We start from the raw sequence: 24,263 nt of genomic DNA on the forward strand, positions 1-24,263 counted from the left end.
AGTATCTTGTTCCCTGTACATCATCCATGCTGCATCCAAAACCTTCTGAAAGCAGACCTTGTATACATTATAAATTAATGTCACCAGTGATTGGAATGCTTGATTATATGATTGTGCCTAACAAATTAAAATATGATGAGTTAAAAATGATGGTAGGGACTTTTGGCCAGGCCTAGATGATGGCATACACCCATTTCTTTCTGCTCCTCCTTGCTAAGCACATCTGTAAACCCTGGTAATAATGCAAGAAGAAAGGAAAACTCTGAAAGGTGGTAAGAAGAAAGTGAGCTGGCTGGGGACCCCAGGACTGCACAACCAGCACTGTGATAGGGCACTGTGTATCTTCCCCCATTCACCCAGACCCACTGGTTCCCAGCCCCCTACCTAGCAAGACAAGGCATCTGGGTAGACTTGTTCCTCCTCTAGTTTCTCTAATAGCAGCCAAGGGAAGTCTCACCAAAACTAAGTAGCCAAAGAAAGCACTCTCATTACTCTCTGGGTCTGAGATACCCCTTTTCCACCAAGAGATACACTGAGGAGTTTGAGCTAATCTGTCAAGGGAGACCCAGCTATAGCAAGTGGCCTAGTCTAGGAAACCTCTGTCTCTACTGCACCCAGAGGGAGCTGGGGAGCACCAATGGAGGGAACCCGTGCCCCACAGAGAGAAACCCCTCACCCAATCTTGGAATAGCCCTCCAGCTCCCTCAGGTAGCACTAGGAGGGAGCCCCAGTAGCACTAGATAAACTAAGCAAACCAAAATAATATATTCATACCTATGGCTAAAATTTACTAGAGAGACATAGTAAGGATACACAGTTGGAACATAAGGGGAAAAGAGGCAGAGGTCTGGAGGCATGCATGTTTAGGCTTCTATATGCTCTTGCTCTCCTGTGAGGGATCACACAGAGCATACTCCTCTGTGCAACAAAAATGCAGCAACAGATATGTGATGTTTCTATTCAGGTAAGCCCATTGAGAGACTCCACATTCAAAGTTTTTACTGGGGGCTGGTCATAAGCATATTCTTCCTAGCATATGCCAAAATGACGGAGTCCCAGAAAGAAAATATGTTATTCAACATAAATTATATTGTTTGCACAAACAGTCTAGGCACAGGGAACCACTCTTATCAGTAACTGTTAACTGAGAACACTCTGGGAACCAAGTTCCCAGACTCCAGCCAAGGGCCAATCTTGCAAGCAGGCCTTTCTAAGGAGAGCAGTCTCAGTGCCGCTGTGTTATCTGTTTTCTGCACAATTGTATGACCCTGTGAATATATGAAGAAAACACTGAATTGCACTCTTTAAATGGGTGAATTGTATGGTATGTGAATTATCTCTCAGTGAAGTTGTTTAAAAAAAATCCCAGCAAGGTTTTTTGTAGACATAGACAATCTTATTCTAAAAGTTATGTGGAAAGGCAAGGCCCTAATATAGTTCAGTCCTGACAAAGAAGAATTAAGTGGGAGGAAACACTACTTGATACTTAATGTCAAGTAAAAAAAAAAAAATGTCAAGTAATATAGCTACAGTAATCAAGACTGCAGTGTGGTTTTGGTGAGGCACAGACACAGATCAAGCAGAGTAGAGAATCCAGAAATAGATCCACTCAAATATACTCAACTGGCTTTTCACAAAGGTGCAAAAGAAGTTCAATGGAAAGAGACTAGATTTTCAATGGTGCTGAAACAACTAAGATGTCCACATTAAAAAAAAAACAACAACAACAACTCACAACTAAACTTCGCAACTTATACAAAAATTAACTAAAATGGATCACAGACTTACTTTTAAACCATGAAAATATTTTTTAAGATTTTATTTTTATTTATTTGAGAGAGAAAGAGCACAGAGGGATAGAGAGGAGCAGACTCCCCACTGAACAGAATGCCCAAGGAAGGGCTCAATCTCAGGATTCTGAGATCATGACCTGAGGTGAAGGCAGCCATATAACTGACTGAACCACCAAGGTGCCCCTTGATACCAAAACCACAGCCTATGGGAAAAAGCTAATAAGTTGGATCTCACCAAAATTAAAAATTGCTTTCTGTGAAAGATGGTATGAAGAAGACGGAAAGACAATATAGAAATTGGGAGAAAGGACTAGTAACTAGTATATATAAAGAATTCTCAAAACAGTAAAAAAAATTAGTAAAATTAGAAAATGAGCAAAAGACATATATCTCACTGAAGAAGAGATACAAATGGAAAATAAGAACATGAAAGAATGATCAGCAACATTAATCATTATAAAAATGCAAATTAACACCATAGTGAAATATAACTACATGCCTATCAGACTGACTAAAATAAAATAACAGCAATCACCAAATGCTGATGAGGATCCAGAGAAGCTGCATCACTTACACATTGCTGGTAAGAATTAAAAATTGTTTGGCAGTTTTTATAAAACTAAACATACAATGAATATTCAAACCATCAATCGTACTCTTGGACATTTATCCCATACAAATGAAGAATTAGATCCACATAAAAATCTGTATGGGGTGCCTGGGTGGTACAGTAAGTTCCTCATCTGACTCTTGGTTTCAGTTCAGGTTGTGATCTCACAGTTGTAGGTCATGATTTCACAGTTATAAGGTCAAGCCCCATGTCAGAGTCCACACTCAGCACAGTCAGCTTGACATTCTCCTCCCTTTCCCTGCCCCTCCTGCTTGTGCTCACATGCTCACTCTATCTCTAATTAATTAATTAATTAATTAATTAATTTAATAAAACAACACAACTGCTGTTCAGCAGCTTTCTTTATAATGGCCAAAAATTAGAATCAGCCCTGATTTCCTTCATTGGGTGAATGATTAGACAAACTCTGGTACATCTATGCCATGGAATATTACTCAGCAACAAAGAAGAATAAACTACTGATTTGACAGCTTGGATGAATCTCTAGATGCTAAGTGAAGAAACTCCTGTCTCAGAAGGTTCCATGCCTTATGATTCCATTTATAAAACATTTTTAAATGACACAATTTTTAAAATAGAGGACAAATTAGTGGTTGCCAGGGACCAGGGGTAGAGAAGCAAGAGGTGGGTATGGTTATAGATAGGCAACACAAGGATCCTTGTGATCATGAGACTGTTCTATATGTTGTCTGTGGCGGGATGGACACATGAATCTCCACAGGTGATAAAATTATATAGCACTAAATACACATAAAAATGAGTTTAGGTAAAACTTGATAAAATTGAGTAAGATCAGTGAATTGCATCAACGTCAACATCCAGGTTGGGACATTGACTATAGTTTTGTGAAATGTTACTATTGGGGGAAATTGGACAGAGTATAAAAGGAAGCTCTTCAAATCATTCCTTACTACATGTCAATCTACAGTTAACTCAATTAAAAATTTCGATTTCAAATAATAAATGAGGCCTAATCCTATATGATAGGTCCAATGAAGTATCCCCACAGTATTCCCTTGCCCATTTTTCCAGGCCGTATCTGCCAAGGTTTTAGGGTTTCCTCTGCCCACACCCATTCTCTCTTCTCACAGAGTTCAGTTCTTTATTTCAAAGCACTCTCCTGCACATTCCTCTGTGTGGAAGTGGCAATGGCAGCCCAGTTGTTCTTCCTCTGGAGACCTTAAATGGCCTCATTACCATAACCAAGCAAGACTCGTTAGAGCCAAGAGGCACAGAACTGGAGGGGCCCTCTGCAGGCTTGGGAAAGTCTTCAAGCCCTGTGGGCAGTGGGCAACTGCATCTGCTGCTGAAGCATGTTTACATTCACCTTCAGGAGCATGATCTCCCCAGTGTTTAAAACACAGAAGGAAACCCACAGCAAACCACAGATGAGTATATTCATAGTTTCCAAAAGTTGAATGTCCCAATGAAGCAGGCACATCTCTCTGTGAAGACTAATTTACAAAAACTATCTTATGAAAATTTGCCTATGAGAAGAATAGGAATCTGAATTTTTAGGTTTTGTTGTTATTGTGGTTGGTTTTTTTGTTTTGTTTCATTTTTATTTTTAACAGCATGGCTTGTCAGCAGGGTCTTAGAGTGGAATATACTCCATTTCCAGCAACAACCACCTGAGTTATTGAGCTGTGTGCATGCTGTTCGAGGGCATTCTGTTTGCCTTTTATGCCTTCTGGACCTTGTGTTAAGGAAAGAAATGGAAACACCAATAGGAGTGTCAACATAGATTTGACAAGGAACCCAGGTTGCTTTGGGGGACTTCGCTTTCTCCTCACCACCACCACCAAGCGCTGCAAAGAAGCATATAACCTAATTAACATAGATTTAGTATCAAAATAAGTCCCTATCTCCTCCCTATTTCCTCCATATTGTTCCTCCAAAGGCTCATCAGTCTAGAACTTCTGATGCCCAGGTCTCTGACACCATCCATCCCACCATGCAAGCCCTCCATGCAAGCAAACAAAAGCAGCAGGAAGACATGATTCAGAGCCAGGGGCCACATTCACTGATGATTCCCTTCACTGGACACCTAAATAGGTGGCCAAGGAGCAGATCAGGAGTCCAGTGTGTCAACAGCATTCGCTTGCAGTGGGGTGGAGTGGGGGTGGTGCTGAATTTCACTAAAAACTGCTGAGGCAGCGTCTGCCCTGAACCAAGCAGAGACCGAGGTTTGATTTTCAAAGCAAATGAAAAGTTTGAGGCTTTTCTTCTTCTTCCCTTTTTTTTTTTTTTTTGGAAAAAGAAAAATAACTATAAATATGCAGTGTGCACCATATGAAAAGGACCCCTTCACAAAATCCAGAACGTTTTCCCTCCTGCTCCCCTCTCCGGGGTAACATAATTTTACAGGGAATAGGCCTCCCCAGATTCCAATCTTGTTTAGCTGGCAACCAGATTGAGACTTGGACCTGGGTATAATTGCTGACCTAGAAACTCACTGAAGAATTGAGGCCAGAGTATAAAATGCTTTATTATTGTCTGGGGAAAAAGAGGGGAATGGGAGGAGAGTGTGTGTATTATTGTCACATCTAGAGAAACAACCCTGCTTAATTCACGGTTAGGCTCTTCCTCTGAGGCAAAATCCCCGTTAGTATGTTCCAAGGAAAACGTCTTTGTCATGTTGCAAATAGATGAATTCCCATTCTACCTAATGTAAATTCTGAAATCAGTTGTACAGAGGCTCATATTTCTCTCAGGAAATATGGAAACTAACCCTTGCCCTCATTCCTCTCCCAGCAACAATCTCTCTCTCTCTCTCTCTTTCTCTCCACCTCTCCCTCTCACTCTCTCTCTCTCTTTCTCTCTCTCTCTCTCCCAGCTTTTCAAACTTAGGAGATTAAAAGCCCTTTAAAATCTTCTAAAATTGTGCCTTCGACATTCTATGGCTTTGTTCTTTGGCCCTTTGTTCTTCGGCCAGCTCATGAGCTCAGGGGGCTGCCTCGGTGGGCCTCGGGCCTGCGGGATCCAGGGCTGTGAGTCCAAGGCTGGCTAGTCCTGCCGACAAAGCAGAAAGGCAAAGGGTTCGTCTTTCAGACCACACCACCCTTGAGGAGAATGAGTTCACAGGGAGCTGTCAGCCTGGCAATTGTGGGCACCGCAGACCTAATGATGTCAGAGCGAACACCAGCAGTTCCTTCAGAGTCCTTCTCCAGACCCAAGAACGGCTTCCTTTCCATCGGTTTGGGTCGCGGCCCCAGGCTCTGGTGAGCCCCAGAGGGCCTGACTCTCAGGTACTAACAAGGTGTCCAAGTTGCAACCCGCTTTTTGGCCCTGTCCACCCTATAGTTTTCAAGGCTGGTTAGAACATGCGAAGGTTAAAAAAATACGCATTACCTGGGTGCTGTCTAGCAGCTCGAGAAACATACGTGTGGGGAATTATACCCTAGACTGCGCCTTGCCTGGAAAAGATTATAAAAGCAGGTAGCACTCCCGAGCTCGCGAATGCTGGATGATCCGGTTTGCTCAAAGCCTCCCTCCCTCACCCATGGGCCGCTACAAGGCAACGTGCTGTTTGCTCTCTGCCGGTGAAACTTGACTTCTGGTTGCCGAGTTTTACCTCAGGAGGGTGAAGGTGAATGGATTAGACTTCCAACATTTGCAAAGGTGTTCCCTGCAGTCATCATTTTGCAGTTAAGTTGCTCATAAAATCTAATGGGTCAGGGTACGGTTAAGCAGTATAAAAACCAGCAGCCCCCAATGCAGGACATGACTAATCCACGAACACTCAGCAAACCAGTTTTTAAAATAAGGTAGTTATTGTCTGTTTTAAGTTTCAAATACCTGATGTCTTACTCTGTCCTCATGTACACTGTTTTTTATCCTAAACGTACATCTTGCAAGACAGAATGGATAGAGATAAGGCTCTGCAGTCAGAGCTGGGTCTCTAGCTCTTTGAATTGTTTCTCTTTTCTGATACATAAAATGGGGATAATAATGAACTATTATCTATCTACCTTGTGGATTGTTATGTTGGAAGAATTTAGGTAATACAAAGTAAAGCACTTAGCAATAATTAAGTGCTCAGTGGATTGTAGGGATTATTATCACTGGTAAAAGCAAAATTATATCAAAGAAAGCTTTTGTTTTTCAATCCTAATGACATGTGTCCTTCTACAGCTACATACATTTATTATTTTAATTTTAGCTATAAAAATATTCATCAAGTTAAGTTCATCTAATCAAACTGAAATATAATTATTCATGTGCTTTGAGTAAAAATTGAAATTGGACCCTTTAATGACTGGAAAGTGAAGCACCTTTGCTCTGCAATCTGACACCAAACAAGTATGGTCCACGAATTAGGTTTTATTACATTTTTATCCTCTTACCTTTGTAATTGCTTCAAGTTGTTTCACTGCTGTTGGAGTGATTTGAGAGGACAAATTACGAGGCCAAAATGATGTAAATGAAAGTCTGGATTAATGACAAATGATGTCAAAACCTGAGAATGTGAATGCAAATTGTACTTAGACTATAAGAAAGTCAAATGCCAAAAAGTGTATTGAGCTAACACTGCATTTGAAAGATTTTATGGTTAAAAAAAAAAAAATGAGTTGTGTGCCATATAATCCACATAGCAGTCCTCCTCATGATGGATCCTTTTTTAGCCAAATTTATCATAAAAACTAATTCAAGTAATGGGGTGCCTGGGTGGCTCAGTCTCTTAAGCACCCAACACTTGATTTCTGCTCAGGTCATGATCTTGGGGTCATGAGATTAAGCCCTGTGTCCTGCATCGGGCTCCATGCTCAAGAGGGAGTCTGCTCCAGATTCTCTATCGTACTGTATGAATTCTGAGCCTTCCTTCTTCCTAAGTCTCTCTCCCTCCATTTCCAGGGGACCCTTTGTGGCCCCTTCTGACCACCACCACCCCATCCCTAGTGCTTAAATCCTGACATCCTGGGCCTGGGGCTCAGGAGACAGTTCATAAGGAACACAAGTGACTTCACCGGGCAGACTTGATTCGGGGTTTCTCTTAAGCCCTGAGCTTCACTGGATTTGACACCATGAAATACCTCAGGCCTCAGGGAATGGTGGAAGAAGACCTGGTGGACTGGAAGCCCTTCATTCATGGCAAGGCTGGCTCTGGATGTTAGTGTGGTTTTATTAGAACCATATTTCAGCAATGACTATGCTTTTGACCACAACCTAATAAATGTCCCAAAGGACTGAATCAGAACCACACAAGGGAAGTGATGCAGTAACAGTGACCCCTAGAACACGAGGCCATCCTGGCTGGCACCCAAAGAGCTGAAACTGTCACCTCCAATGCTGCTTTGGCCTCCCTACCCTCTCCACCCTGATTGCCTCTCTCCTTGAGTGATAGACCTATCCTGTCTTCCAGTCTCCCTTTCTAGCTCAGCCCAGCCTTGTCTTAAGATTAAAGCATGGGGCCAATGTCTACAGTGTCTGTTTGGCCTAGTTTGCCAGATCCTCTGGGCACCAATGCCCTCACCCTGGGCCTCCATGGATCCCCCTCTTGCCACAAGACTGGTCTCCAACAGCAACCCTCTGCTCACCTGCTTTGTAGCCTTGCTCTCATACTGCCTCCCTCTCTCTCACTAACTGGTGCATACTTTCATGCATCTTTGCTTGAAGGGGGCCTTTGAGACTAGCAAATTTTTTAAATAAATAGATAGGATTACACTAAGCCCAGATGCATGTTATGAGCCATTGACCTGAATTAAGGGATCCAAAGGTTGGAAGAGGCAACCTTTGGCAAAAATGGCAAAAACCTTGCCATTTTTGAACAAGTGAGCTGTCACTGTCTGGCCAGAAAGAGATGGACACTTTTTTGTAACATCTCTCTTTGAAGATGAGATTTTATTTTTCCTGTCACTATTGTTTCAAAGGATAAAATCCCCCATCTAAATGTTATGAAAATAAAACAACTCCCCCTTGAGAATAGGGGGCTTGTGTTTCCTAGTCTGATACACAAAGGCCTCTATATGGCAGGAAGTTCCCTTTCAGCCTCCTTTGAACAGTGAGGAGGGTAACACCATGCTCCTTTCAATGGTTGTTAAATTAAACTCATATACTATGTTAAACACATGGCAGAAACTTGGGACTCGCATTTATACTCTCAGTTGATTGGCTTCCAAAGCTGCCAGAATCAGGGTCAGAGCAGAGGGGCTGAGCAATAAGGCAAGAGGGTTGCCCTTGTCTTGCCTTTTTTTTTTTTTTTTTTTAGATTTTATTTATTTATTCATGAGAGACACAAAGACAGAGAGAGGCAGAGATACAGGCAGAGGGAGAAGCAGGCTCCAAGCAGGGAGCCCAATGTAGGACTTGATCCCAGACTCTAGGATCACGCCCTGAACTGAAGCCATTGGCTCAACTGCTGAGCCACCCAGGCATCCCTGTTGTCTTGCTTTAAGTCAGAAATCAAACCTTCTAGCTTCCAGATTCCTGTTTCTAAGCAGCTAAAGGAATGTCCCAGGAAGATTGCTGTCATCATCAAAAGAGTTTAGTAAGTGCTGTCCAAGTGTTGTTAAGTACCAACCAAAGGGGCTAACTAATCACAAGTGAAGCTCTCCTGAGCTTATCAAACTGATAATTTACAGACACGTAGACTAACAATGGGATAGCACAGGCCCCCCGACATTTGTTCCCCTAACACCCCATACTGCAACCGTCTTAACTCCCATGCAGTATCTTTGCAGTTATGTAGCATCTTTTATCCTCTATAGGCTGTTACCTCTGTGAGAACAGCCTCTCTACCATGATCATAGCTATATCCCCCAAAGCCTAGTGCAGTGCCTGACATATAGTAGGCATGCAGTAAATATTTGATGAGGGATGGATGGATGGATGGATGACACTGAATACACTCATATTTTGAATGAATATCTTGCATTCGTTTTTCCAAAGAGAATATATTAGGAGTAGCATATTAACAGAATATGGAATTATAGAGAAATTTTTTCCTTCCAATTTAGTTGACAAGAGGCCTCACAAGTGATTTTTAGGACATCTCTTCAAGGCTGATGACTATATATTTTTATATAAATTCCTCTTCTATTAGCCGTTTACTCAGTGAACTTTCTGACCTATCTTTTTTTTTTTAAGATCTTTTATTTTTTATTTGTGAGAGCAAGAGAGAGAACACAAGCAGGGGGGAGGGATAGAGGGAGAGTGAGAAACAGACTCCCCACTGAGCAGGGAGCCTGATGTGGGGCTCAATCCCTGGACCCGGGGATGATGACCTGAGCTGAAGGCAGACACAACCGACTAAGCCATCCAGGCACCCTTCCTCTGTCTTCTTTCATTCTAGGTTTTATCCAATGTTTTGTTTATTATTTGTTGATCTTGAGGAACTGTCTCAGAACCTGAGTGGCAATGGGCTGTTTACATATTTTACCTGGAGAAACTCCATCATTGTCCATACCTACCCGAGAGACCACTGGGATATGACAAGTAGAATTCCAAGACATCTCAAATTCTTCACCTGTGGCTCTCCTTGCACCATCCATCAATCCATCATGCTATGTAGAGAAAGATAAATATATCTTTCCTCCAGATTCTGTTCAGATCCCATGTTCTGAAACCCTCTTGTCATTGAGCACTCCAAAGTACAATTCCGTTGTGATAACAACTCTTAATGGAAGGTGAAGAGGGTGGCTTTCTAGTGGTTCTGTATCCAAACCCTAATCTATTTGCCCTGTTTTGAAATAGAATATTACTTAGAAACATTCATCAGAGGGGTATCAAGTAATCTCAGTTTCCTACAAGTTGGGTTGGAGACTGGAGACACAGAAACCTTCAGCAGGGAGCTTCTGGGGCTTTGGAGAGGCTGGAAGGGGCTGTAGTCTCTCCCTGTGTGAGATAAAAGTCATTGGCTTCCATCTCCCCTGCTCCCCTGGACTCTGACCTCCTCCCAGGCCATCCTATCTTGAAGACCACCGCCTTGCTTCCAGATGTAAAGAACTAGTCTACTGCCTTCCTCTTTTCTTTGTATGTTTACATAGAGTTGAAACAATCTGGGGTAATGATGTGCATTGAGTTGGAGTGGACAGAGCCTCCACAGCTCTGAGGACGGTAGGGGAACTGGGAAGGAGATGCCACCTCCTCTGGCAGCCAGCAAATACACATCTCCTGTGCAAAGGGGGTCATCTCTGGGCTCCCAGTTTCTCAAATACCCAGAATTAGAGGGAAAATGTACCACACCACATGGAGAGGACTGAATCTGTTCTCCATGACATACAAATGTCTTCATTATAAGGTATGAATCAAGAGGCATGGGGAAATGCAATGTGCATCTCATTATCCTCCATTTCCTTGTTCTGCGAAGGTGCCTACTACATCATCAACTCAGAAGATATTATCATTTCTGAATTGGTCAATTTAAAAGCCCCAAATCAGGAAGTATAAAACTTCATTTCCATAATGATTTTTCTTTTCTTTCAGGAGCAAGCTCTACCCATGGTGACATCATAACCTTACTTCTAAGGGGGAATAAACCCTTTTTTTTTTTTTTTAGGAATAAACCCTTAAAAAGAAATACATGGCAGTCTCAGTCACAGAAATTGATTTTTTTAACTCCAAGCAGGTGCTAATCACCAGTCATATATAGAAACTTGGAGGAGAGTTTTGAAATAAAAGTTATACCCCATATAAGTAAACTTGCTGCAAAAAAAAAAAATTACTTCATGCTTGCGCTCAGAAACAGGTGGCTTACTAAAATTATTTCTCTGTTATCTGTTCTGTCACAGTGGAGACATCATTGCCTTTGAAAAATCTCCTAATTATAACAGCATTATCCAACAAAAAGGAACAGTGAGTATGGAATAAAATAGAGTTACTATAACAGACCCTGCAATAGTCAGTAATTGCTAGATCAGATGCAACTGTTTTCCTGTGTTTGATGGTCATATTATGTGTGACCCTTAAACACTCACCCATTTGGCCAGGGTTGTTGATTATCCACAATGTGCCACACACTGTGCTGGGACAGATGTCCTCAAGGAGTATACTGTTCACTGCACATCAGCTGTTTGTGTTTCTTTTGCTATAATTAAGAAGGATGTATAAGTTGTTAGCAATCAATTTGTGTGAAAGCATCTCCATATTACAATTATAGCTCTTTGAATTAGGACACCAGAATTATTCATAGCTAATCTATGACATCACGAGTTGAATTTTACTTAAGTTGTCTGAGATGACGTGGTAGTACTTTGATACTGTCTTGTGGATCGGTGTCATTGAATGGATGAGTTTATAAAAAACCTTTTTTTGTGACCAACACTCTTGAGGACTGAATGAGGTATGAAAGAAAAGTAAAAACATATGCTCTATACTTGAATAGAATACAGTTTCATGGTTGGGGAAATAAGATAGACATGAAATAACTGGTGTGCTATGATATGGGCAGGGTAGGCTATAGGTGGGTTGGGAAGTCCAAAGTGGGATTGGAAGAGAAAGACTGTAGTGGGCCAGAGTGATTAGGGAAGGCCTCATGGAAGAGGTGGCCTGTGTTTGTTTCCTATTGCTCCTATAACAAATTAGCACAAATGTAGTGATTTAAAACACAAACTTATTTTCTTACAGTTCTAGAAGTCACAGTGTGACATGGTTCTCACCAGACTAAGATCAAAGTGCTGGCTACAGTCTTTCTGGGGGGTGTGGGGGAAAAATCCATGTTCTTTTGTCTTTTCCAACTTTTGAGGCTGCCCATGTTCCTTGGCTCATGACCCCTTCACCAGTCTTCAAACCCAGCAAAGGCAGGCTGAGTCTTTCTCATACTGCCATCCCTCTGGCTCTTTGCAGCTGCAAAGGGCTCCCTGCTGTTAAGAACCCTTGTGATTACATTGGAACTGCCTAGATGATCCAGATAATTTCCCCATCTCAACATCCTTAATCACATGTGCAGAGTCCCTCTCACCATCTAAGGTTCTGGGGATTAGGATGTGGACATCTTTGGCCATTATTCTGCTTGCCACACTCCTCCTTAAGCTGAGCCTGGAGGGATCACTTGGATCTTCTTTAGGAGGCATTCATGTTGAGGGTGTACTTTGCATTCATGCTGGGAGGTGTGTGGGCAGTAGACTTTGTACTGCTCTCTCTGCACTCTGACTCTGTGGGGTCAGATGGTAGACAGCTTGTCAATGTCAGGCCAAAGAATTTACATTTCACCTATAGTGAAGACTGGTGGAGACTATAGGCCACCATTGAGGCATCTTTAGAAGAAGAATGACAGGTTATGTTTGCTTTGGGGGTGATAACAGAGGCATGAGTGTTGTCAAGGATGCAGGAAGGACCAATGGCATCCAGGAGAATTGATAGGGAAGGCAGACAATGCCTAGAGGATCAATATTGACTAGAAAGGTCTCCCATTGTATCTCTAGGGTATGACACACAGTATGCGCTTGCTGAAGATTACAATGACATTTTTTGGAACTGTTGAAAATCCCAAACTGCATTTGACATCTACATAGATGTTTGGGGGAACCTAGATGGCTCAGTGGTTGAGGGTCTAAACCACTCATGACCCAGGGGTCATGATCCCGGGGTCCAGGGATGGAGTCCCACATCAAGCTCCCCATGGTGAGCCTGCTGCTCCCTCTGCCTATGTCTCTGCCTTTCTGCTTATCTCTCATGAATAAATTTAAAAATATTTTTAAAAACTAAATAGTTGTTTGAATAGATATTTGAAAATCTAAATAGAATCTCTCACTTTTTTCTTTGTCATTTTGCTGAATTATTTCTCCAGAATGGGAATTCCTCTGATTCTTTCCTGAATGCCTTCTCCTGCGGAAATTCTGACTTCAACGATTCTGTAACATACTTCCACGTTAGATTTCTGATTGTTTATGTTGTAAGGAAAAGATTTCAATTTGTGGTTTTAAAACAAAATTTTTTTGAAAGATCAGTTCTTTTCACAGGAAGAGCCTGGAAAGGATGAACTCCAGGAACACACAACTTTGCTTTTTGTTATTTCTTAGTAATTGATTACTTTTACATTTTCCTTACGTTACTACAAAAGTACATTGCTACAATAGTACATAGTACATTAAACAGGTAGAACTGTGATATATTTGCCATGTTGAAATGTAGCAATTTCTGCAGCGTGACAAAGAACAGTCTGCCTGGAACTGCGATTCTTAACTTGAGCATGTGTAAGGCTCCCTTGGGAGGCTGATTAAAATGACAGATTTCTGCCTTCATCTGATCTACTAGGGCCCTCGGGATATAACCCCAAGCGCTCCCAGGGATTCTGATGTACATGGTATCAGGACCACACTTGAGAAATACGGGCTTTGATCATAGCAACATCAGCCTCAGGAGCATTGATGAATACAGGAGTTCAAGGTGTGCTCTACAGAAAACGGATATAGTTAGGGTAAAATGTGGAAGGTAGGAGAAGCTAGCCCAATGCTGGTATTCCTTAGTGCTTCTCTAATAGAAGATGGATGGCCACACCAGTGAACTCCATGAAATAGCTCCATCCTTCTTGATGACCCACACCCATGTACTACAAGGGCTGTCCATCCATGACTCCAAATAAAGCCAGTGTTCCAAAGTGAGAGAAATGGGAATTGAATAGTACCCAGTGCAAACCCAGTAGAAACCAAACAGCCATAGGAAATGACATCCTTTGAGCTGTCACCTTTCTGTGCGACTACTTTATGTATTTAGACACCCACACCTCTATTTATTCCAAAAATATCAACAAGGGGAATTTCAACTTGGCACTTCATAGTATCAAGTGCATAGTGTGCATGGCTCCAGGGAAAGGGTCAGTTGCTTTCATCAGATCTCAAAGGGGTTCAGGACCATGAAGAGTTAAATAGTAAAGATTTTAGGACACTGAGAAGACTGTTGGCCATGACCCTGAAGCTCCACTGATCCTCACTGTGATATGGGTTGATAACAGGAGAGTATGAGAGAAGGAGGAAGCTGGAAGCCCCAAGTGGGGTGGTCATTGAGTGCCACTCCTCTCCATAAGGGTGAGGCAGGCAGTTCAGAAGGCTGCTCTTCCCTCACATGACTTGTAGACAGGAACATACTGCAAACCCACATAAACAATCTACTAAGCAAGATATAAGTGAGTAGCTCAGTGAGGCTCTAAGTATGTAAGATCTGAGGATATAAGATCTAAGGGTGAAATACTGATCTTGGAACCGTACTGTCACAGAGCAAACCATTGGGTTGGAGAATGAAGAGGAAAACTTTCACACGTGTTACAATCCAATGTAGCCAGCTCAATTTCCAACTCCTAGAAATGACTTCATCCTACTCTATTGACATGGAAATTATTCAAAAGTTGTTCTGAAAAATCTTGAAGAAATCATTTAAGATAAAAATCAAGGTCCTGGGATCCCTGGGTGGCGCAGAGGTTTGGCGCCTGCCTTTGGCCCAGGGCGCGATCCTGGAGACCCGGGATCAAATCCCACATCGGGCTCCCGGTGCATGGAGCCTGCTTCTCCCTCTGCCTGTGTCTCTGCCCCCCTCTCTCTCTCTCTCTCTCACTCTCTCTCTCTCTCTCTCTCTCTCTCTCTCTGTGACTATCATAAATAAATAAAAAAAATTTAAAAAATCAAGGTCCTTCAATCAATCAGGAGGGATCATGCCTTCCCTTGCTCAAAGGGGACAGCAGGAAGGAATGTTGGATTTGCTTTCTGCGATGTTGCCTTTTTTTTCCTTGATGGAATGTTTTGCCATTCTGTAGTTTGTCCTTCTGAAGTCTGTGCTCTTCGTTTTCCATGGTAGTTAGGCCCTAAGATTTCTGATACAACTATCCTTTTTATAATACAGGCATCATGACCTAGCAGGATATGGTTTTATTTCAAGGAGGGACAGGTACATAGACAAAGATTTTATAAATGTATTTGTGGTATTAAATTATTCATAGATAATATTTTCATCCCATGTTGCTATACAGCACTTGTAATACATGACCACAAGAGTGACATTTGAGTAATATATTCAGTCCTAACTGCTTCCTGATGACCACAGTTTATGGAACATAGGGGAAAGTTAATATCACTTGGAATGAAATAAGGGGGAAAAGTTGCTAGGATCAATAATATGTCCAGAGGTGTGGATAAAGGTTACATAGAACATTAACCTGTACTAGCAATGTGATTATTACATGGTTTATATGAAAGAAAATCCATTTTATTTTAAAGAGATAATCCATGTGTAAATGGTTTCTAGTGTGAAAATCATTCACCGATAAAGACAGACCCAGTTGGATCCCCTTTGTCTGAATTCAGGAGATGTCCATTCTGGGAGCAAGAACTGGCAAAGAAGTATTCCTACAAAATGGTAGGCTTGCACACTCGGGAGAAACTAACTTTTCATGCTTTTGATGCTTAGAGGAGTAAATGTCTTCTTATTTTGCTTATGATCATTTGAACCAAATGGAGTAACATTTGCCTTCTCCCCAAACCCATGAGCACCAGTGTTCCCTCCTGGGTTTGCTGGCAGTTAGGAAATGCAGGTCTTCCCCTCACATCCTATATAGAAAGGCTCTACCTGAGACCACTTTGTCATCTAGAGTGACAGAGCAGAGAATAGATAGGCAGATTTTCTAGAAATTGGGACTGGGGACTATGGAGGGGGAAATTGGGGTTTAGGGAGAGAGATGTCAGAGATTGGTGGCCTCTTTAGTGGGTGGTACATACCCTGGAGTTATGACATCAAAACTGAAGCTATATTGATGTTAGGCCAATAATATGTATGTATTGCTACCCAAAAATAAACAACACTGGAAGAGCTCAGCTACTGTCATATCAGAATTGCAACATCGCAATATAAGCAGCAGTTTCTAAAGGGCTTAAAGAGGCCTTTAAGCATCAGTTCATTCTTGAAGTCACCTGAAATTATTTTCCATATCCTTCCTAGATGGCCTTTCTTGCTGATGACTACTACAACTATTGCCAAGACATTCTACAAAACGTGAGGAACCAAGAATTTGAGAGGGTAGGGTTTTATCTATAAAATACAAGTATTTATGGCTCATTATTAATCCTTTCACTTGAAAAGACCCCCTGAAGGGGTATCAAGTGGTAATTTATTGCACTGTAGTGCTTAGAAGTCAGCTATTTATGGATACTGAGGAGATATCTGAGGTGATATTTTTATTCAGTTTTAATCATTTGGAAATTTTCTGAGGTGCGAATATAGCCTTATGCTTCAAATATAATTCAGCTATTTTTAAAGATCTAATTCCTGCTGATTTTGAATAAAGTATTGGTAACACTGTCCACCTTAGAATTTTCAGTAATGCTAAAGAGCCATTTTATTGATACATACTAACTAAAAAGAAGCAAGAGTTTGAAGCAGGGTCATCTGTGTTGTAATGATTGGGTTTTATTCTAGAAATGACTGTGGGAAACACAAACAAATCTTTTAACCATTCTGAATTTTATCCTTTGAAGTAGAAATTCCTGGGCACACATTTAAATGAAATCTTTTCTGATGCCTAGTGTTAGAAGTACTTTAAGTATGGTGATAATATTCATTTAGCATGAGTTCATTTAGTACTTATTCAGTGTAAAGCATTATAGTGGAGACCAAGATGTCTTCAGGATGGCCCCTATTCTACCAATGAAATTTTAGAAATATCCATCCACATTAAATATCTAATATACTCTTTTCCTTTATTTTCTCATCAAACATTAACCTAATTCTTACACTTGACTAGTGCCATTTTAGAACTAGGAAGGTATTCTCCATAAGCCTCAAGAAGCTTATAGTCAGGTACTAAAAGAGGAATATAAGTCAATAAATATGATACAATATGGCAAGTTCTAGAATGACAACTTGATTAGATTTTTGTGGGTGCCAGGAGGAAGATTTTTGGAACAAAGATGGCCAAAGAGTCTCCCAAGGGGAATCCATGATACTGTTGATTGCAGTAGAAAAGCAAAGGTTCAAATACTCTTAAAAGTGCAGTAGGAAAGGGGTTCCAGGTAGAACCAATGGTGTAGGCAAAAGCAGCAAGATGTTCACAGGCATGACACAGCAGAAAGGTCACTCTGACTAAATTAATATCTCTTAAGAAGAGAACCAGAGGGGATGTGGGGAAATAGTCTGGTGCTAGAAAGGGCCTCGTGCCCTGTGAAGAATTCTGATTGAGAAGGAGGTGGGGGAGCAATGATGCAAGATGGCCATATTGGAGCAGAGAGCATTCAGGAGGCTTTGTCATGGTGGTATATGAGGTGGTGTCCAATCTGGAGCAGTGACAATGACATCAGAGAGAAAGATAGACAGACTGGAGAAATGTTTCTGAACCAGATGCAGCAGGATTGGATGACTTTGGACAAAGGTGATGAGGGAGTCATCAGAGATGAGCATTTGATTGCTACCTCATTCAGACCCACCAACCTCAAAGAGCCATGCTCCAAAGTTACCAACCTGACAGTAAAAGAATTAAATAATCCTGCTCATCTTATTATTGTATTTTTTGTTCAGTATCTATGAGTCATTTGGAGATGACTTCTCTAAAATTAATGCCCCAATAATAGGATTCCAAATCACAGCCTCATCATCAGGTATGTTGAGAGTTGGCCAGAACTTCCTTCACAGCCTATATACAGGAATAGTTCCTTGCCTGGAGTCATTGTTGGGTCCTCACTTCAGGGTTTCAATGCTGCAAAATATTTGAGCCTGCAAAAATCCCAAAAAGGCAAGAGTTTTTCTCAGTTGGCATCTCAGATTGGCCACCTGGTTCAATAATAGAGTCTGAAGAGTCAACATGGACAAACATAAAAAAAAGTAAGGAAGCTACCATTTTGTTCCACAACAAAAGGTGTCTACCTTTTGTAGTCTTTAAAGAAGGCTCCTATGTAGAATGATACAGGTGCCCTTTTGCTCACACGGTCCTTAGGTGAATTCTAACTTCTCAAGGAGACCTCTTTGATTACATACTGTTACACATCCTCTGAGCTGACAAATAACTGAGGGAGTCAATCAGTCAATGAACATTTATTCTAAACCGTGGTCTATGCCCTGTGGCTTATCCTATTACAATCAAAAGGAGCCCCCTTGTGGTCAGAAACAGCCTTCCTTCCAGAAAATTTCATGAAAAACCATGTTCCACATTATCCCATCCACCTGGCAGTTGCTCACTGATGGATTGCTGGGCAGAACACTTCTTTTTTTTTTTTTAATTTTTATTTATTTATGATAGTCACACAGAGAGAGAGTGAGAGGCAGAGACATAGGCAGAGGGAGAAGCAGGCTCCATGCATCGGGAGCCCGACGTGGGACTCGATCCCGGGTCTCCAGGATCGTGCCCTGGGCCAAAGGCAGGCGCCAAACTGCTGCACCACCCAGGGATCCCTGGGCAGAACACCTCTAAAACACAGCTTGGAAAAGTTCAAAGGCCAAGCTTTACATTAACTGGACTGAAATCCATCCCATTATCATTTAGGGCTGATTAGGTATACAAGAGGGGATCACTTGGAGGTATGTTCTATTCCCTCATCAGGTGGAGGACTTGCTCACTTCCTTCTGGAAATCTCTGCAGCAAGACACAGTCATGCTTATGTCATTGCCCGATGTGTGCCAGCTCTTTAAATACTATGATGTGCAGCTGTACAAGGTAGGATGACATTTACTGGCCTTGCTGGTTTGTGTCCTTTCCAGAAACTGATACCAAATGCTAGGGTTAGAACTGCAGCGATTCTGTTCTGCAGTCTCTGTGGACTTCAGGCCCTCTAAGAAGTAAATCATGGTGTTGACGGAGCATTTTGAACTTTCCCTAAAACTCAGCTTTTCTTTTTAAATTCAGCGAGAGTTACCTCATATAACAAAAAAGCCAATACACATGGTAACGTATGGTTCCAGTGATTAGTGAACCCTGCACTGAGTCAAACTTCTTTCTCTGGTAATTTCAACAAAAGAAGCCTTTAAAAATGAGTAATTGGAATAATTGCTTTGGAATATACATATGGTTCTTGTTGGGTTTGTTTAATGCTCTATCTCTAAAGTGATTATTGTTACTTGGGAATCTGTTATATAGAATTTCTGTGGTTCTCCTCAAGCTGATCATGAACCTTTACCTCTTACTTATTTTTTAGATTATTTTTTAGAAATAATCTAGTGCCTCAAAGTTTTGAACACAAGGGTTGAAAACTGGAGGCTGGGTTCAACCCTTGTATATTTGGGTTTGATCCACCTACTACTGGCTAAAATAGTATCTCTTCAAATTTTCAATCAATTGTCAATATTTTAAGATCTTTGAAAAAAATCCCATTCTGGCTATATACCCTGTACCATGAGCAGTGGCTAGGGCTGCATGGTAGCTTTCTCTCTGAGTTTGTGGCATGTATGACTGTGGCTACTTGCAACTAAAGAATGCCTGCCTTGGCCCGCAGTCACCACACCTTGACAATTCTGTTGTAGGGCATTGAGGACATTCTCCTTCATGACTTTTTGGAAGATGTATCTATTCAGTACCTGAAATCTGTCCGGTTATTCAGTAAGAAATTTAAGCTGTGGCTACTTAATGCTTTGGAAGGTTTTCCAGCCCTTGTACAGATCTCCAAACTCAAAGGTAGGTTTCAATGAAAGACAGAAATTCGGTGAGAGTAGGTGAGGTATCTAACTTTCAAACTGAGACAGGTCACTCCAGCTGTTGGGTAACTCTTCCCATCCTGTGCTAAACTGCAGTCCGCAAGGCCTGACCAGTTCGGATCTGCTGGCATTTTCTTTAGGGTGTTAGGTCCTTGTGCTGATCCATCCACACCCTTTCATGGACTGCCCCTTATAAATACTAATGTAGATTTTTGACAGGCCCACAGGGTTATTAGTTAGAGGTGCAGAAAAGGTGCCACTGACTATGGTCCAGGCAGGAGAGAAGCCAGCAGTGCGTCCAGTTGGTGGCTGATGTGTGCCTTCTTAGAGCAGTCCCCTGAGGGCAGCCTTTGGGCTCAGGGGCCATGTGAGCAGGACTGAACAGGGTTCTGGCTCGAAGAGTCTTCTGCCTCTTTGTGCTCTGTGTGGCCTCCCAGCAAGTCTTCAAAGAACATCACTCCCTCCTTAGAAATTCCTCCCTTGGGACACCTGGGTGGCTCAGTGGTTGTGCGTCTGCCTTTGGCTCAGAGTATGTTCCTGGGGTCCTGGGATCGAGTCCCACATCGGGCTCCCTGCATGGAGCCTGCTTCTCCCCCCCGCCCATGTCTCTGCTTCTCTCTCTGTGTCTCTCATGAATAAATAAATAAAATCTTTAGGGTAAAAAAGAAAGAAAGAAATTCTTCCCATGTCCTTAACTTATTCATACCTCTTGGGCCACTGAGGCATTCACAATTTGGTGGTCTCAGTCTCCCCGCTCACCTTCTAGAACATGTTCCCTTCCATCCTACTGCCAGGTGGTAGTCTCTGAATACTACTGCCCCCAGGCTGCTTGTCCACTCAAGGCCTACAATGGCTCACAATGCCAGCACTCACCCTTATTTGTGTGACATGGTCCTGAAAGTACCTCTTTTCTCCCTCCTGCCCCTTGGGGTCTTCCACCACCCATAGCTACCTCCAATGCCTTCCTTACCTGGGCCCTTGTCTTCCTGGCCCAGCTTGCTCTGGGCTGACTCAGCATACTGTTTGCTGTCTCCTGGAACAGCACCATATCTCATTGTAACCCACCAGCCTGCACCCTTTGCTGTGTTCAGCACTCACAGGAGAATCTCCATCCTGTGGGACCCCTGGAAGTGCTCCATGGCCGGGCAGGGGCCCTGAGCTGTGAGACTGCCAGACAAGGACTGGCAGAGAGGGGGGATTGCAGGGAACATGAGGTCTGAAACTTGCTGTGGCAGAGGGTCAAGTGAGGAGACAAAGCCCCTCTCCAGCTTTCCTATGGTAACTTCAGCACTCAAGGCCAGTCTCCCTCTGGCCCTCCCCCAAGCTGCCTCAGAGCTTCCTCATTGATCGTCCACCACCTCCAGCCTCGCCCGCTCTGTCACACTTCCCTCTAACCACCGTGATCCTTCTACAGAGTGATCTGACCCATGAAACCTTCCATGACCTCTGCTGCCTGGATGGTCCACACACCTTCACTCACTAGGCAGAGTCATTTACAGCTTGGCCTCTGGCCTCATCTTTGCCCCCAGCCTCCAGGGAGTCCTCCCATGGGTGCTCCCCAGCAACACAACACGGGTTGTCTCCAAAAAGGTCCACATTCCTGCTCCTGTCTCTGCCTAGACTGCCAAACCCATCCTCAACCCCTGCCTCCCCCCCCTGCCAAGCCCTCACCCCTCCCTAACTCCTACCTTGCACATTCTAAGTGGAGCCACACCTGACATCTTTTTCCAAACAGGCCTCTCCCTTCCCTCTGTACATCCCTCCCCCTTCCTTCCTTCTTCCCCAGGACAGGGGGGCACTTAGCCTGTTCTGAGGAAGGCGTCTGCACATCTGGTGACCCATCCTCAGAAGGTGAGGCCCTCCCTAGAGAGTTGAGGCTGCCCTCCTTTGTCCAACAATCCAGCAAATACCCCACACACATTTATGGAGCACACACTGCACCAGTGTCCCTCATAAATATTTGCCAGATGAATACATGCACACACTCCCTTTGTTTCCTCATTTCACCCTTTCCTTTTATTGAATCTGTTTTTTTTTTAAAGATTTATTTATTTATTTGAGAGAGAGAGCTGGGGGAAGCACAGAGGGAGAAAGAGAATCCTGAGCAGTCTCCCTGCTGAGCACAGAGCCTGATGCACTGCTCGATCCCAACACCCTGAGATCATGACCTGAGCTGAAACCAAGAGTCAGCCCCTTAACCGACTGAGCCCCCCAGAAGGCTCCTGGAGGCTCCTCCTTGGATCAGTTTTGGAGGGGAGCACTGTAGAGAAGACAAAATTGGGGAAATTCAAGCTTCCTGGGCAAAAGTCCTAAACTCCTTTGAGCAGGCACGTCAGATGCTGGGAGCGCATCACCTCCTGGTACGGAGGGGTGGGGGAAGCAGTGTTGTAGTCAAGTGGCCCCCAACAGCACCTCCTGGCCATTCGGGAAAGGGTCAGTGGGCGGTGGGAAGACCAGGCCTCCCTGTGTGGAGGGCAATTCAGGCGGCTGTACCTGCCTAGACAAACGTGTGTGCCTCGTGTCTATGCCATGTCCTCGTCCCCACAGTGTCAATAACGGCCATGTGTATTGTTCTCAACAGAAGTTACTGTGTTTGTCAAGAGACTAAGAAGAAAGACATACCTTTCCAACATGGCAAAGGTAGGTTTCAGCCCGCAGGAAGGAGGGAATGAAGCTGTTTCCTGCAGCAAAAAGTGAAAGCTGCCAGTCTCCCCTGAGAGCAGGGGTAGCTCCCTTTGCAGGGAGGCTGTGTCCATCCACGCGGAGGGCAGAGGCAGACAGGAGGACCTTGCTGGCTACTGATGGGAAGGCACAGTGCACCCCAAACTCAGCTAGAAGCCAATGCCTCTGCTCCCCTCCTGAGAAGGGTTCTCCCTGCAGGAGAAAAAGCAAAAGCAGGTCAACATTCTAAAGTTCCAGAGGAGGATCCCACAGAAGTGCTGACCAGGGCCAGCCAGTGGCAAAGGTGAAGGGGCATCGAAACAGAGCCTGGGACAGCCAGACAGAGCCCTTCACCCTGTGTGTGGCCCCATGGACTCCGGGTGTCTGGGCTTCCAGGTCTCTCAGCTCTGACCTTTCCCCTCCCAGGTTATTTATGTAGCTTCAGTGTTAGAGGAAGGCAGAGAAGGGCTGAAAGAAAGGTTATATAATGCCGGCGTTTGGCCCCTCAGCTGCCTGTTCTGAAATCCTGTTACACTAGATCAGGACAGCACTTAGACTGCTGCTCTGTTCCAAACCAATCCCGGCTCGGCAGGAGCTGTGCTGGGCCCTCCACTTACCCACCTCTGTCCCCGCAGCACAAAACTCCCTCTTGACTTCACATTTCTTGGGGTTGTTTCCTGCCTATGTGCTTGCAGCCCATCCCATTCTCCAGCACTTTCTCATTTCTGTTTGATCAACTGGTGATGGCCCCACAGCAAGGCCTCCATCCCAACCCCAGCCCAAGTGGCAAATCTCTTTCTGAACACTGTTGCTTGGGAAAGTTTACGCACACCCAGGGGCCCTCGGGGTCCTCCCCTATCAGATGGAGGAGGTGGCTCTAGTGTCTGCTCCTCAGGCTGGTGTGAGGATGACCCACCCCATCTAGAGTCTGGATGGACTCTAGTATGTAAGGAATTGGGTTGCCCCTGTTGGACAGCTGAGGAAATCAGTTCCCAGCAGCTGAATTCATGGCCCAAACCTCCAAGAGGGAAGGACAGAGACAGTGTCTGGGGGCCCACAGCCACCGTCTGGATTAGGTCAATAGTCATGTCTGCAGCACCACACTCTCCTTGGAGAACTTCAGGCAGAGCCTTTGTGCTCCTCTCTAGAGTAATTCAGGTTCATGGAATGGGGTGCAGAGAATAAGAACTGGGGAAGAAGAGCCACAGAGCCCTGAGAGCCCTGACCACATCTGCCTCTGAGCGGAAGCTCTCCGAATGGTGATTTTTCAGACAGGCTCTTCTAGAATGTGTGCAATTCAAACATTTCAATTGTCATTTAGGATTCAGTTTTAAAGGATAATACCCAAATCCACTTGTCTTTCTCCTCAAAAAATAAAAGTTAAAATTTAAAAAATGGTCATTTGGAGAGAGGGATTAGGCAAAAGTCAAAGGACAAGACTTAATGAAGTATTACGCTTCTCCATTATCTTTAGACTATGAGAATGCTATTGGAAAATAACAGAGGAGTCCACGTTTTGAAGTCAGATCTGCATGCCATCATCGAACAAGGCACTCTGGACCTCTCTAAGAAAGCCCTGTCCAGTATCCCGAGTAGCTCGGTTGACCTGGAGATGCACACGGAGATGAAATGTAATC

The 24,263-nt window shown here is 43.4% G+C and overlaps 1 protein-coding gene across 1 annotated transcript in view; it reads left to right on the forward strand.

Moving 5' to 3' along the window:
* Positions 1-24,263, forward strand: part of RFX8 (regulatory factor X8) — a 56,480-nt gene that overhangs the window by 18,764 nt on the left and 13,453 nt on the right. The window contains exons 4-10 of the mRNA XM_055328630.1: positions 11,154-11,217; positions 15,598-15,708; positions 16,288-16,365; positions 18,878-18,991; positions 19,795-19,945; positions 22,547-22,605; positions 24,101-24,257. Coding sequence (XP_055184605.1) covers positions 11,154-11,217; positions 15,598-15,708; positions 16,288-16,365; positions 18,878-18,991; positions 19,795-19,945; positions 22,547-22,605; positions 24,101-24,257 — 734 coding nt within the window. The remainder of the gene's footprint in view (positions 1-11,153; positions 11,218-15,597; positions 15,709-16,287; positions 16,366-18,877; positions 18,992-19,794; positions 19,946-22,546; positions 22,606-24,100; positions 24,258-24,263) is intronic.

The sequence above is a fragment of the Nyctereutes procyonoides genome, unplaced genomic scaffold (assembly GCF_905146905.1).
Source record: "Nyctereutes procyonoides isolate TBG_1078 unplaced genomic scaffold, NYPRO_anot_genome, whole genome shotgun sequence".
Classification (NCBI taxonomy): domain Eukaryota; kingdom Metazoa; phylum Chordata; class Mammalia; order Carnivora; family Canidae; genus Nyctereutes; species Nyctereutes procyonoides.